Here is a 13,970-nt window from a genome sequence, read left to right as displayed (position 1 = left end):
AAGTATGCAAGATCAGGCTTTTTCCAGAATGGTATGGCATACAGTTATTCAACTTCACGAAGACGAATGGAGTTGCACATGTTACCCACAAGAGGTCACGACCCCTATCCCCTCCCAAAGAGGCCCAGAAATGAGCAGTTATAGAGATCTAGGGCAGTGGATTGACCCCTGATTGGTCCGTTGTTACCACCTTGCCAAGCAAGCTGCTGCCTGGGGACCAATCAGACTATCGGAAAGCATCACTGTAAACACGGCCAATCATGAGAGAGCAAGGAGGAGGGGCTTCCCAAAGGACAGCAACGCATTTGCTGAAGGAAGCTTTTTCTCATGGTGTCATCTCTGACCGTTTAATCCCAGCATGCACAGGGGCATACCGGTCCATCTCAAACACGCAGGGATTAGTGCAGTGCAGTGATGGGCAAGTGACATGCCAAGCCTGGAAGCCGGTGTTTTTCTGGAACAATCCTGACCATACCGAGCCACAGCACGGTGGAGGTTCCTGCTGTATCCCTGGCAAGACTTCAGCAGAGACCAAGCCACCCTGAGGTGTGACTCCATCGCTGGCCAAGGGGAATCGTGACTCAATCCATGACAGCAATCCTGCTAACAGACTCTCCACAAACCCGCCTGAGAGTCCCGACCCCCATCCCGTCTTGCTCTTGACTTTCACTGCTGATCTGCTTTAATACTTGGATTTCCTTCTGGACTGAAGTGGTAGACAGAAGCAGCTTCCCGAGTCCCTCTTCCAACCTGCTTCTCATTTCCAAAGGAAAAAAAAACAGCTGAAGTCATCCACACCTCTAGATGGCACCCTAACCCAACAAATGGAGGGACACAACTCTGTTAGGCTCCACTGCTGTGAATATGCTTATAGCCTGCAACATACCTGTAGTACTCGACTTCATGAGCTAATTTGTTCCAAATTATCGCTCATTATTCAAGAACTGGGAGGTATTTTTCCCATAGAAATGAACCTGGTGTATTAACGAGACAGAATTAAGTGGTACAAATTGGGCGCCGTCTTAAAACATGCAGTAAGTGTAATGATGCACACGACAGGGTAGAAACAGGGCATCCACAGTCAGATATTTCACAAAGCAAAATTACTTGAAAACTTTATTGGGCGTTTTTGGGCAACGCAATAAATAAAAATGTTACATAGAAAATTCTCATGAAGATATAAAAAGTCGGGAGCTAGGAAAGCGAGAACTACCTGTATCCTATAAAAGGAAAATGCTCTGTGGGTTTGCTGGCATCGCAGCATAAACCCCATTCATACACTCCAGGCCACCCGGGGGTGATCACACGCCACCCGGGGGTGATCACACGCCACCCGGGGGTGATCACACGCCACCCGGGGGTGAGGCCTACCTGAGAAAGTGCCGCTTACACCTCCTCTCAGTATATCGTAAAAGGACAGAACTCTGACACTCATCCTCACTGCGTCCGCACACACTAGGGGGTGCCACCCCCCAACACCGGGCCACACTAATGCCAAAGCAGGCACCACTAACCAGTAAATCAGTATAGACACCCGATCCGACCCCACAATGGTCCCAAGGCGACTGCTTCCCCAGGGAAGTCGGAAAAGCAGGGGGAGTTTTTGAGGGGAAAGGCTTCCGAGTGAATGTCGCCCACCCAGCTAAGCCCGTGGAGTGAGATTACATTTATGACATGCACGCCCACCCCCCCCCCCCCCAGGACTGAGTGCAATCAGAGTCACGGAGGTATCTACTAGGAGGTGGGTTCATAGCCCATTAAATCTGAAGCAGGATGGCCTCTGAATGCGCAGGGCAGTGAAAATCCCACTCAAATAGATTTATGTATATTTTGGGGGGGGGGGGGGGGTAGTTATTCACCAAAATCATAGAGGAGAGGGAAACCAAAAGTGCCCAGGTGCAGTACATCCAGTATAACACATCAGCCCCCAGATACGCTGTTATTCATCAGGAGCACAAAGATCCACCTCTGACATGATCTAACGAGCTGATACACCGGCACCACCTCAATCGTTCCCGTCACTCGTCAGTCCTGAGCCGGGGTGCCAGGCTACAGCTTCTGAGGGCCCCAGTCCCTGCCAGCTGGACGGCCGGGATGTGCTGGCGTGCTTCTCGGTGGATGCAGCTCCAGGGAGGTTGCCGGGAACTGGCATGCGAGACACATCCCCGGAAAAACACGACGTATGGCGAGGCAGTGTTCCGTAAATGCACAGGCGATCCCGAGAGAGCTCATAATGTGTGATGCTCAGCTCCCAGGGGGGCTTGGGGACTGCGTCTCTGCCTTCCACCTACATTCCTGAATGCTGATGGCAACATTAAAAAGCTTACAGTACATCCATGCTTCTAAGGAACCCCTGAAGATGAAGCAGGAACAGAGAATTGGAAGGAATGACTCTGGCTACATTATTTAATGGCTGGAGAGACTGTGTACTGCAGTTTTTAACACTACAGTTACTGATAGCCAAAGTAAAGAGAACACTAGCATAACAGGACTATATATAATATATGAGGGGTTTCTGTCAGCACAACGCCTGTAAAATAGCAGCCAAACACCTTGGTATGGATCCTCCAGGTGTCCCAATCACGGCTGGGGAGAATCTGCACAGCAAACACTGCTGATGATAATGATGGAAAAGGCCATCTGTGTCCTTCCAGACCCATCAGAGTTTAGCTGGGTTGAAATCTGAAATCAGCCATGTGGTTTGCTTAGTTGTCATGCTCATCAAGCCATTAAGTGAGAACTCACGCCCTCTAGTGTCGGCCCGGCCGTCCTGGAAATTCACACTCCCATCACGCCCTCTAGTGTTCATGTTCATGGTGGGAATGCAGTACTCAAGGCTGTAGGCTTCTGCCATTGGCCACACATGCAGGCCCCAGCTTCTTGGGAATGGGCTGAATGGTGACTCATCTGACCATGCGACATTTCCACTACTCTGCAGAGCACTTGCCATGTACTATATAACATAACATACAAAAGGGCTTCTTTTGAAGTAATAAGCGATTTATTCACGATGATCATGGACCATAAGAGACCGCTCCAAGATCCTGCACCTCATATTAACATCTGGAGTCAAGGGTTTCATAGAGATTTGGCCCCAAATTCTGGCACCGCAAATCTGACATCTTTCCTCAGACCTCCCTGCCAACATCACCATCGACGGTCCACAAACGTTGCCCAAAGCCAGAGAGAAAACAGTCAAGGCTCATGCACCGATGACCGCTGACCCCGTGCTCGCTGTCACATGCCAGCAGCGGTGTGTCACACCTCAGCTCCTGACCATGACAGCCTTGGTTAATCAGTGGAGATGCCAAGCAGCTAAACATCTGAAGCAGATTTCTAGGACCACGCTCAGATTGGAGTGACACACCACAGTTTTTACCAAGTAACTCCATGGCTTCGTCCTCGTCTTCGATGTCTTCCTCTGCAATGTAGGCAGGGGAGTCTGGGGCCGATTCGAAGGAGTCCTGGGACAGCATGGCAGCCAGCAGCTTCTTGTGATGTTGCTGCTGCTGTTTCAGGCCTTTGCTCTTGGGCTCCACCTTCAGGCTGCAGGTAACAGGAAGAAGAGGGTTAGCCATGTTGGACGGGGACAGCCGAGGGTTGCAGGGGAGGGTGGGGAGGCAGATTTATGGGGTAGGCCAGTTAGCCCGAATATCCTAAATGGGGTCAAACGGGGCACATTCTGATCCAAGGGGGCGCTGTGGCCTGATGACCGATGACTTGGAGGTGGTGTGTAGCCTTCTCAGAGCCTCTCCACGGGCCCCATGCCTTTCCTCTTGCCATCTTGGAGATTGTAAGGCTGAGTTCAGCAGCTCTAATTACAGTGAGAGTACCGGCTTGTACCTCAGGCCTTCCCATCAGAAGAAACGGGTGGTTTGTTTACCGTCAGCCGCCCCTCACTTCCGCCATCAATCGGTCACAGTCAGGCACTCCACGAACAGTATACGCTGCACAGGCACGAAATAGAATGCGACATCTCATGCGAGTACTCGTCATACCGCACTGTCACCCACTCACAAAAAGACCCTCAGGCAATGTGGTTCATGAGACAGGAAGCATAAATCATAAAGACCAAGAGTGGGGTAGCGCAATATCCTGAGCTGTACGTCGACTTTTTGCTTATGATCAAGCTTCATGCTCTGCCATCTACCGTGCGGCTCACCGCGGTATTCTGGCGGCATGCCGGAGCCCGCTGGCGGTTCTGCGAGCTGCCCTCTCCTGGCACTGCGAGTCGGCTCAGGGAGGGGACAGATTTCCGGTCTGTTTGCACAAGAGCGCAGAGACGCTCTGCCTGTTTATACAAACACCCCGGGAGAGTGTCGGTGCGCCCGGCAGGCCGGATGGCAGAGCCGTCAACAGCTAAATCCCGTTTATTCAGTACTTAGACATGGAGAGAAATTCAAGTACCAAGATAATAGTGAGAAGAACAGTACGTGCTGCAGATCCCTGAACATGCTCCATCACAGAGCCCCAGAACCTACACATGGCGAGGACATTTCACATTTGAGCTGATATTATATAGAGGAAGACATTTGAGCTGATATTGGCCCACAAACAGAGTTAAATTAAGAGCTGTCCCCTCCTCCAATCTGATGATAGACTAGTGCTTCAGACTGTGGTATGTCAGGAACCAGTCGCTCTGTCTAACAAAGAGCTCTGCCTACCCCACGGCACTCCCTCCCCCGTAAACACTGGCAGAGAAAGAGGGAATTAATTGAGGTTCACTGCAGAAGTATCAGGCGGCTGTCCGCTCAAGTTAGCATTCACATGTTCCAGTGACTGATCTGACGTCTCACAGGACGAGGGGACTGGGCAGGGGAGACTGACACCAAGGGATCTGGATGACGGGAGTGAGAAAGGGAGACTGATAATAAGGGATCAGGACCAGGACCCAGAAGGGGAGGCTGACACTAAGGGATCAGGATGAGGAGACCGGGAAGAGGGGACTGACAATAAGGGATCAGGACGAGGACCAAAAAGGGGAGACTGACACTAAGGGATCAGGACAAGGACCAAGAAGGGGAGACTGACACCAAGGGATCAGGACGAGGACCAAGAAGGGGAGGCTGACACTAAGGGATCAGGATGAGGACCCAGAAGGGGAGACTGACACCAAGGGATCAGGACGAGGACCTAGAAGGGGAGGCTGACACTAAGGGATCAGGACGAGGACCTAGAAGGGGAGACTGACACTAAGGGATCAGGATGAGGACCCAGAAGGGGAGACTGACACCAAGGGATCAGGACGAGGACCTAGAAGGGGAGACTGACACCAAGGGATCAGGACGAGGACCAAAAAGGGGAGACTGACACCAAGGGATCAGGACGAGGACCCAGAAGGGGAGACTGACACCAAGGGATCAGGACGAGAACCAAAAAGGGGAGACTGACACTAAGGGATCAGGACGAGGACCCAGAAGGGGAGACTGACACCAAGGGATCAGGACTAGGACCTAGAAGGGGAGACTGACACTAAGGGATCAGGACGAAGACCTAGAAGGGGAGACTGACACTAAGGGATCAGGACAAGGGGATGGGGAAGGAGAGAGAGAGAGACACTGACAGGTAAGAGAGCAAACAGAGCAGGTGGGGGGCAGTGACTGCACTGGCACTGCACTGACCACTAACCCAGAGCTAAACACCCATCAGTGCACGAAGAACTCCCAGCCTAAAAGCACGTTCAGGCTTGGAGTATGCAGATAAAAATCCTAAGAGCAGCAATGTCTTCAGGCCCATGAGAAAGACTTCCAGGGGAAGGCTCCAAGCCCCCAGCAGGATCAGCTATTATGGAACGCGGAATAACAACGGAAAGAAAATCCATCATTCCAGATTCTCGACAAAAGAGATTATATATAAAAAGACTCTCTATAAAATGCTGAAACCACAACAGAATATAAAGATCAGAAATTTTATTTTTTTAAAAAGTTGCACAAGACCATATTGCTCACTCACAGAAAAATTACAATCACTGAATGACTGAGTGTGACCACCTGCCATTTGCTGGTGACCCACAAAGAACAGCAGGCCTTCCTGTGTCAGAACCCTCAAACAGGCTGAACTCTCACATCATGCTGTAACAACACCACAGCATAATAAAGGAAGATGTCTCACTCCTTTCAACCAGATCCTTATGCTCAACACTATGTCTCTGCACCCTACAGCAAGGCGATAGCCTTGCCAATATAACAGCGGCATTAGCAGATGCTAGTAAAGCCCAGTGGCTGTTGGGTAGTACAGAAGCAGAGCTGCAAATAAGTAAATATCCAAATGATACACATGGTTAAAGTGCAGACAAAACAAATAAATGTACCTTCCAGAAGCTCCGCTTTCCTCTGTACCCACCAGGGAGACAGATCTCTATTTGTTATGCTTTGGCCACAGGCATAAAACTGTCACAGGAAAAACATTATGAGACTTGAAATTTCATACTATATCAAGAGCTGCTTTGGTTAACCCAGGAATGTTTATGCTAGCCACACTTAGAACATCACTTGTGACCTCAGCAAAATGCCCAGAATATCTCCTCGAGGACACAATGACCGGAGTCCTCTGCCTTCTCCAATGTTCCTGGCAGGCTCTGGTTTTTAAGCCCACCAAAGTAAATGCAGAACGTGCACATGCAAAATGCGGCCTGGCAGCGGTCTAGCACACACTGGGCGCACATTAATGCTGGAGGTCATTAAAGCGCGCAGCGTATTCTCACTGCACATAAATAATGGTTGAAACACAGATGGCTCTTAACTCTATCTGACCTTTTATGGTAGGAGGCACTCAGTGTAGCTCACACATCTCGAAGACAGCCATCAGAGAACGGCATATTCAAATCCACCTACCCCCCGCCCCAGCCTTGCTCTCCAGGTGTCCCTTGAGAACCCACAAAGAGGACATGGACAAGCTGTCCCTGGTAGGATGGTAGGAGGAAGCAGAAAATCCACTCGATTTAGACTGATGTAGAAGCACCGCTGCATCAGGCTGGAGGGGAGCTCATTAGAGCAGCAGCCTGAACTATCAGGGGCGAGAAGGAAGAGGTCCGGAGGTGAAGCCACGAGGCCCTCCGGAGCCCCCTGCCGCAGCCGAGGAGCCAGGGGTCCTCGCTAACGAAGAGGAGGCCTGCCAGCAAGCTCAGCAACTCGGCACATAACGAGTCAGCAGAAAGTCTGCGTGGTCTGTGGGAATGTCAAGGCGCACACCTGAGCCCCGCAGCTCACGTACAGATGGCTACGGCGCCAGAAAGCTCGCATTTAAGTGCTGAGGAGGATGTTCGGGTGCCTGAAAATAAAACACACTCAGCACAAGCTCATTACCCATAAATCAGCCCACAAACCTTCCCCAAACACCCCCTGCATGCTGATTTTATATTTGTTTTCTTTTAAATATGGTCGGGGGGGGTCCCATGAGTTTTATGCTAATAACCCAGATTTAATCGGCCAGCTCACAAGTCTGTTTGCGCCTCCCATTTCAGTAACAATGCACACAAAACCACGCATTTTAAACTTTCATCTAACGTCTGGGTGCTGAGTGGTTCTACGTCCCCACATTTCCCATGATTATTATCTCTCATAAAACTTACTTAAGTGCTTGTGACAATAATCAGCAGATACATATTCGCCAGATGCTCAGTCCTGCCTTTGCTATCAAAACAAACAAGCTGTACTCACGTCGTTATCCCGCAGCGGCGCTCATGTTTTAAACATGCTAGAAAGCGCATTTCGCCTTTTTAGACCCGACACGCTACTGCACAGGTGACACAGATGGATATTTGGTGGGCAGCGCCGTTCCAGGATGGACCTTCATAGCTGGCCAAGGTCCCAAGTGGCTGACGCCACAAGTCTGTCAGAGCCAGGGGTACTTCGAGGTCTCACTTATGCAGCCAGGAGAAATACCCCAAATAATATGGGCCAGCCAAGTGAACGGGCCCACGGTACGGGGGACCCATGCTACAGGGAACCCCCACAGAGCCACGGTGCAGATACTCAGTCTCACACTAGGCAGGAACGTGGGAGTGAAGGACACTGAAGCAGACAGCTGGTGCTTCACAGCCCCAGGAGGACCCCTGAGCTTCCTGAGCTCTTCAGAATGGGTCACTCTTTCACAGATGTTTGTAAACCTGACTGCATGGCCGGGTGCTTGACTTTATACACCTGTGGCAAAGGGTCTGAATGAGACCCCTGAATTCAATGATTAAGAGGTCTGTCCCAATACTTTTGTCCATATAGTGTATCTGAAGCACCTTGATCATCCGTGTTCTCCATGACAGATCTGTGACCCCGAACATGGAACCTCAAACGTGTCATCGCCTTGGAAACACGTGTACAGAGGTGGTTATGGAGTCGCGTTCGTCACACTCAGATCTTGTTGTGTCTCCATCCGAATGCAGCCCCAAGTGTGTAACAAGCTTATGTGCATCTGTGGGTTAGACACGCCCATCTTTCTGAGGGCTCATTGTATCTTATCGTTAATCGACGACGGTTCTAGGACCGCGGTACCTTCATCAGCATGGATGACTGTGGCTTATGCATGTGATCCTGAACTCTAAATCCCAGATTTTTATCCCGCATTAAGCAGAGTAACAGAGATTAAAAATGGATTTTATCTGAATTATTTAACATGCCTATTTTTGTGACAGACATCATCAAAGCATCAGACATAAAAATAAGAAGGTTTAATTATTCAGCAATAGCAGATCTCCCAAGCAAAATTTGGACCATCTCATTTTTTTTTTTCAAAAAAGGTCCACTTCTTATTTACTTAATGCAAACAGCGGTACAAACTTCAAGAAACCCCCCCCCAGTATGAAATAGGGGTACCACCAGAAACTGTGTTTCTAATGATATGCCATTTGCATGACTACAGGCACAAAAGGTTTCTACATTACTTACATATTTCATCTTACTCTCCTATGAGACTGAGGCTGAGGTGAGAGTGAAGCGTTGGGTCAGAGCAAAGGGTCAGCTGACCCCCACTATGTTACATTTTATGTATGTAGCAGACGGTTCATCCAAAGCGATAGGCATTATTTTTGAGAAAGCATGGTCAGTCAGTCCCTGGAGTGACTGGGGGTTAAAAGGCCTTTGATCAGGGAGCCAATGATGACATCATAATGTTCACCCCAGGATTTGAACCTGCGATTGCTCACAGGCGGTGACCTAACTCGCCCCGCACAAACAGCCCACTGAAGCAGTTTTTCGGGGTTAAGAGCTTTGATCAAGGGCCCAATGGTAATATGATCATTCTGCCCAATACAGGATTTGAACCCACAACCTTCTGATGACAGGCACTAACCCAGGGAGACAGACACACTTCTCAAGCCCTCACCCATTTTGATCCTTCCCAAACTGAAAAGATGTGCCTCACTAATTTCTCAAAATCTCTGTACTTTCCATCTTCCACTTCCACAAATGTCCGCGGTTCTGGCCTGTTAACGGCTGAGTGGTTCACACGCGGGTGGAGAACTGGCCTAAAACACTGCTTCGCTCCTTGTTAATCCCCAAAGAACAGCAGCTGACTGAGGGTGGCTTTACCTCTTACGTTCTGCTTCTCTCCCTCCCCATATCGTCTGCTCTCACGGACTGACCCAAGTTGAGTGTCTCTCTCCCTGTTCGTCTCTGATATTGCATGAAAGGCAGCACACAGAGCCGGAAAAGGCCTTATTCCGAGGCAATGGTGAAAATGTGCACCAACATCCACCCACAGAATCCCAGTTTAATCAGAATCACTGTAGCAGAAAGAACCCCTTCGTTATCCGCAGTCCAATTAATTCCGGCAGTAATTCTCTTTAGATCACACTTTGCAGATTACAGTACACTCTTACAGTCTGCACACACTCGTGCAGATGCGGTCACGCTTGCGCAGACGCCGATGCACTCGCGCAGACGCAGACACGGTCACGCCCACCTTCCCACTGGGCCGCTGTCCTCGCCCTGCCAGCCCTCCGTCTTGGAGCGAGGGACCGGAGGCTGCAGCATCTCTGCAGCCAGGGGGTCGGCGTCCTCATCCTCACGGCCCGCCCACTGCCCCACCACCCGCGGCCGCACCAGACAGCCGCTGAATGTTCCGGAGTCCTGCGGGGAGGGGGTGGTGGGATGGGTCAGCGAGAGTCACTCTCTAATGGGGTGCATAGCATAAGAGGAAGCCGAGGGAGACAGTCTATTGGAGGGGATGGTCATTCTAAAGAGGTCCTACAGAGGGGGCGGTCCTACAGAGGGGGGCGGTCCTACAGTAGGGGGGCGGTCATACAGTAGGGGGGCGGCCCTACAGTAGGGGGGCAGTCCTACAGAGGGGGGTGGTCCTACAGTAGGGGGGCGGCCCTACAGAGCCAGGTGTTTGTGCTACTCTGTTTTAGCAGCACAAATTATCTGTACATGCTAAATGTGGAAAGAAAGAAGTGTCTCCATTCTCTTCAGGCTATAGTCTGAGCCTCTTAATCATTTAGACGGTTCACCCAGATGGGCATCTTATCAGTGCCTAAATGGAATTAAAACTTTAACTTCTCTTGATGGTTAAATTCATGAGATTCCGGACTTGGTTGAAAGCAGAAGCCAAACCCCAGCATGCAGTGGGGTGGGGATCGGCAGTCTGAGCACAGTGCCAGTCCAGGGTGCGGACGCCCGGGGCCTTAACCACAGAAATAAAAATGCTGAGCTCTCTCTGTCAGACTCATTTAGCGAACGCAAGCACAATGTACGTCCCATCGCCGTCACCATAGGAACAGGGGTCCTTCTTACTGGAGGTTTAGCAGTGAGCCCTGTCCGCTGAGCAGAGCCCTTGGTCAGGGGAGAAACTGAGGAAAGGATGGAGCTTTTATGTAGCTGATGTGATTCACGGAGAGCCGAGCACCCACCGGGAGACAGGGAGACTGACTGTCTGTAACTCAGAGCGTAACACAGGCAGACACCCTGAGGGGAGCCTTCTCTGCAGCTCAAACCGGTTTGAATAGTTTTTGGGCTTTTTTTTACCTAAGCAAGCACAGTATTATATTACAGTCACAAAAAAACATTCAAAAATGTTCAACATAATAGATTGCTTGATAAGGTACACTTCATTGATCCCTGGGGAAAAGATAAAGGTTGACGAGTGTGTTGCTGTCCACTGTTTCTTAAAGCATTCGCTTTTTAGGAGTAGCCCTTCTGTGATTTTCTTTCCTGGTGAGGAGGTTCTGCCACAGCTACACCAGCTCAGTGAGACCCCCCCCCCCCCCCGCCCCAAGCCCAGAGGAGAGCCACATCACAATGAAGACAGATTTACCTGATCCAGCTCAACTGAAACTGCAATACCTGCAAAATAAAACAGAGGTGCATTGAAGTATGGAAAACTGCTCTCGGACAGTACAGGTGACCACACACCTCCAGGGTTGTGGGTTTCGATCCCGAGCAGTTCCAGCATTCGGGGGCCTTACTGCGAGACAGGTTCTCCAGGGCTTTGCCCAGCTTGTGGCTCTCCTGCAAGATGTGGTTGAGTTCGTCAAAGTCGCGGCTCTCTGGACAGCCCCCCCAGTCCCAGTTCGGGTGCTCGACGGAGCGAGGCACTAGGAACAGATGACAGACCAGAACAGGGGGTCCCTAGATATTTTCTACTGGTTTGTAATTAAAGGTTTTAAATGGGTCGAGGGGGAGATGCCGGATTCCATCACGCATCACTGAACATCGACTGCAAAGGCAGACATCGAACGCTTTCTGCAAGAGATAAGGACCACGGGAATGTCCACACACGGCTTTCCCAGAAACATACGCTAAAGCCGGCTGTCATAACTGTCATGAATTTCACTGATCATGACAGTCGCTGGGTACCGGGGAGTGAGGCTGTGTTCTACTTTCAAAGCTGTGAAGGCATGAGGAATGAGCCCTTAGCTGCCCCCCCTCCCCCCCAAAATCGGCCTCGACCCGTTTGGCACCATGACAGAAACAGCAAAATGAAGCCCAAACTCTGGGTGCTTTGGAAAAGACTAGTGGAGATGCGTGAAGGAACTTTGCTAACATGCCGCGTTCAGGGTTCTGCTAGCATGCCGCGTTCAGGGTTCTGCTAGCATGCCGCGTTCAGGGTTCTGCTAGCATGCCGCGTTCAGGGTTCTGCTAGCATGCCGCGCTCAGGGTTCTGCTAGCATGCCGCGTTCAGGGTTCTGCTAACATGCCGCGTTCAGGGTTCTGCTACCATGCCGCGTTCAGGGTTCTGCTACCATGCCGCGTTCAGGGTTCTGTTAGAATGCCGCGTTCAGGGTTCTGCTAGCATGCCGCGTTCAGGGTTCTGCTAGCATGCCGCGTTCAGGGTTCTGTTAGAATGCCGCGTTCAGGGTTCTGTTAGAATGCCGCGTTCAGGGTTCTGCTAGCATGCCGCGCTCAGGGTTCTGCTAGCATGCCGCGTTCAGGGTTCTGCTAACATGCCGCGTTCAGGGTTCTGCTACCATGCCGCGTTCAGGGTTCTGCTACCATGCCGCGTTCAGGGTTCTGTTAGAATGCCGCGTTCAGGGTTCTGCTAGCATGCCGCGTTCAGGGTTCTGCTACCATGCCGCGTTCAGGGTTCTGCTACCATGCCGCGTTCAGGGTTCTGTTAGAATGCCGCGTTCAGGGTTCTGCTAGCATGCCGCGTTCAGGGTTCTGCTAGCATGCCGCGTTCAGGGTTCTGCTAACATGCCGCGTTCAGGGTTCTGCTAGCATGCCGCGTTCAGGGTTCTGCTAGCATGCCGCGTTCAGGGTTCTGCTAGCATGCTGCGTTCAGGAAAGAGGGCTGATAGGCTGGGCCCCCATTCCTGAACACGACGAGCTAAACAAACATGACATATGACGTCTAGCCAAGACCACCCCCCAGACGTCCACTCAGACTGACCTACAATGGACTTTTAAAACATTTTTGCACGTCAATATTTACATCTCCCATAATGCAATTTCTGGTGTAACTTGAATAGTTAAGACTCTTATAACGCTTGTGCAAACCTGACAGAGTGCCCTGAGGCCCCAGGCTGTTTGGACTTACAAGATTTGGAGTCAGGAGAGGGCGGCGAGATGTTCGACACAGCGAGGTCGCTCTTGGACTTCTTGGGTTTGTTCGGGTGCGTCTGCCATAGCTTCTCGTTGCTCCTGAAGTCTCGTCTGATGCCCTTAGATTCTGCGAAGGCCAACAGTTTTATTGGTGGATTTACCGGCGTTTATCCCGATGGTTAATCGTGAAGGAGGCGGACGGGACAGAACCAAGCTCAAGCAAAGTCTGGTCATGGTTCACTGGACCACCCCTGCTATGATGACTTCACAAGAGGCAGGCGAACCCGCATCTTGGGGCAACCGGTACTGGGACCAACCTGCTGAGCCCGGCTCGGCCCAGAGAGCCGCCGAGCCCGAGAGCGTTCTGTAGAGCTTCCCTGAACAGCTGTGTTTGGTCTGCAGGTGACTGATGAGAAAAGGAATAGGATGGTCTGGCATCTCTGCCATGAGCTTGGTCATCATTTCCTATTAGGGCAAAAGAGAGAGAGTAATCAGGAGGGCGAGCAGGTCGGGGGGGGGGGGGGGGGATATGGCGGACTAATGATACCGTACTGCTCCAGTCAACACGCACTCTACTGAGTAATTACACCTATACGTATCACCCATGAGTCCAAAAGAAAACACTGCTAGATGCTCTAAATTTAAACACCATCATTTCTTCAGTTTACTTCCTTCATCCTTTCAGGGGGCGTGTTCATCCAGAAGGATTCGATTACAGCTCATCCACTCTGATATTTAACTGAAGTGAGTACCTTCCTCAAGCTATCAACTGTCAGATTTGGCCAGGACTGCCGATTCTCTGGTTACTTGGTCACCTTTCCTGCTGCTGGGCAGTTCATCCATTTAAACAGCTGTCTAGGAACTTCAAGGCTTCAAGGATTCCAGAGCTGCCTGGAATTTCAGGTTATGCATGCGGGTCCTTAACTGCTGTTTCCAGCTACCTGAAATTTCAGAAAGCCAAACTTCCAGCTAGCTAACAACAATGAAAGGAGCACAGGA

General features: G+C 50.8%; 1 protein-coding gene across 1 annotated transcript in view; it reads right to left on the bottom strand.

Moving 5' to 3' along the window:
• The window catches only part of c15h8orf34 (chromosome 15 C8orf34 homolog), a 61,532-nt gene that overhangs the window by 38,378 nt on the left and 9,184 nt on the right, over positions 1–13,970 (bottom strand). Inside the window, 6 exon segments of the mRNA XM_048976908.1 lie at positions 3,380–3,546; positions 9,895–10,061; positions 11,245–11,273; positions 11,396–11,524; positions 12,967–13,098; positions 13,289–13,436. Coding sequence (XP_048832865.1) covers positions 3,380–3,546; positions 9,895–10,061; positions 11,245–11,273; positions 11,396–11,524; positions 12,967–13,098; positions 13,289–13,436 — 772 coding nt within the window.

Source organism: Brienomyrus brachyistius, chromosome 15 (genome assembly GCF_023856365.1).
Source record: "Brienomyrus brachyistius isolate T26 chromosome 15, BBRACH_0.4, whole genome shotgun sequence".
NCBI classification, from domain to species: domain Eukaryota; kingdom Metazoa; phylum Chordata; class Actinopteri; order Osteoglossiformes; family Mormyridae; genus Brienomyrus; species Brienomyrus brachyistius.
The sequence above is the reverse complement of the archived record's forward strand: the minus strand, read 5'-3'. Positions and strand labels throughout refer to the sequence as shown.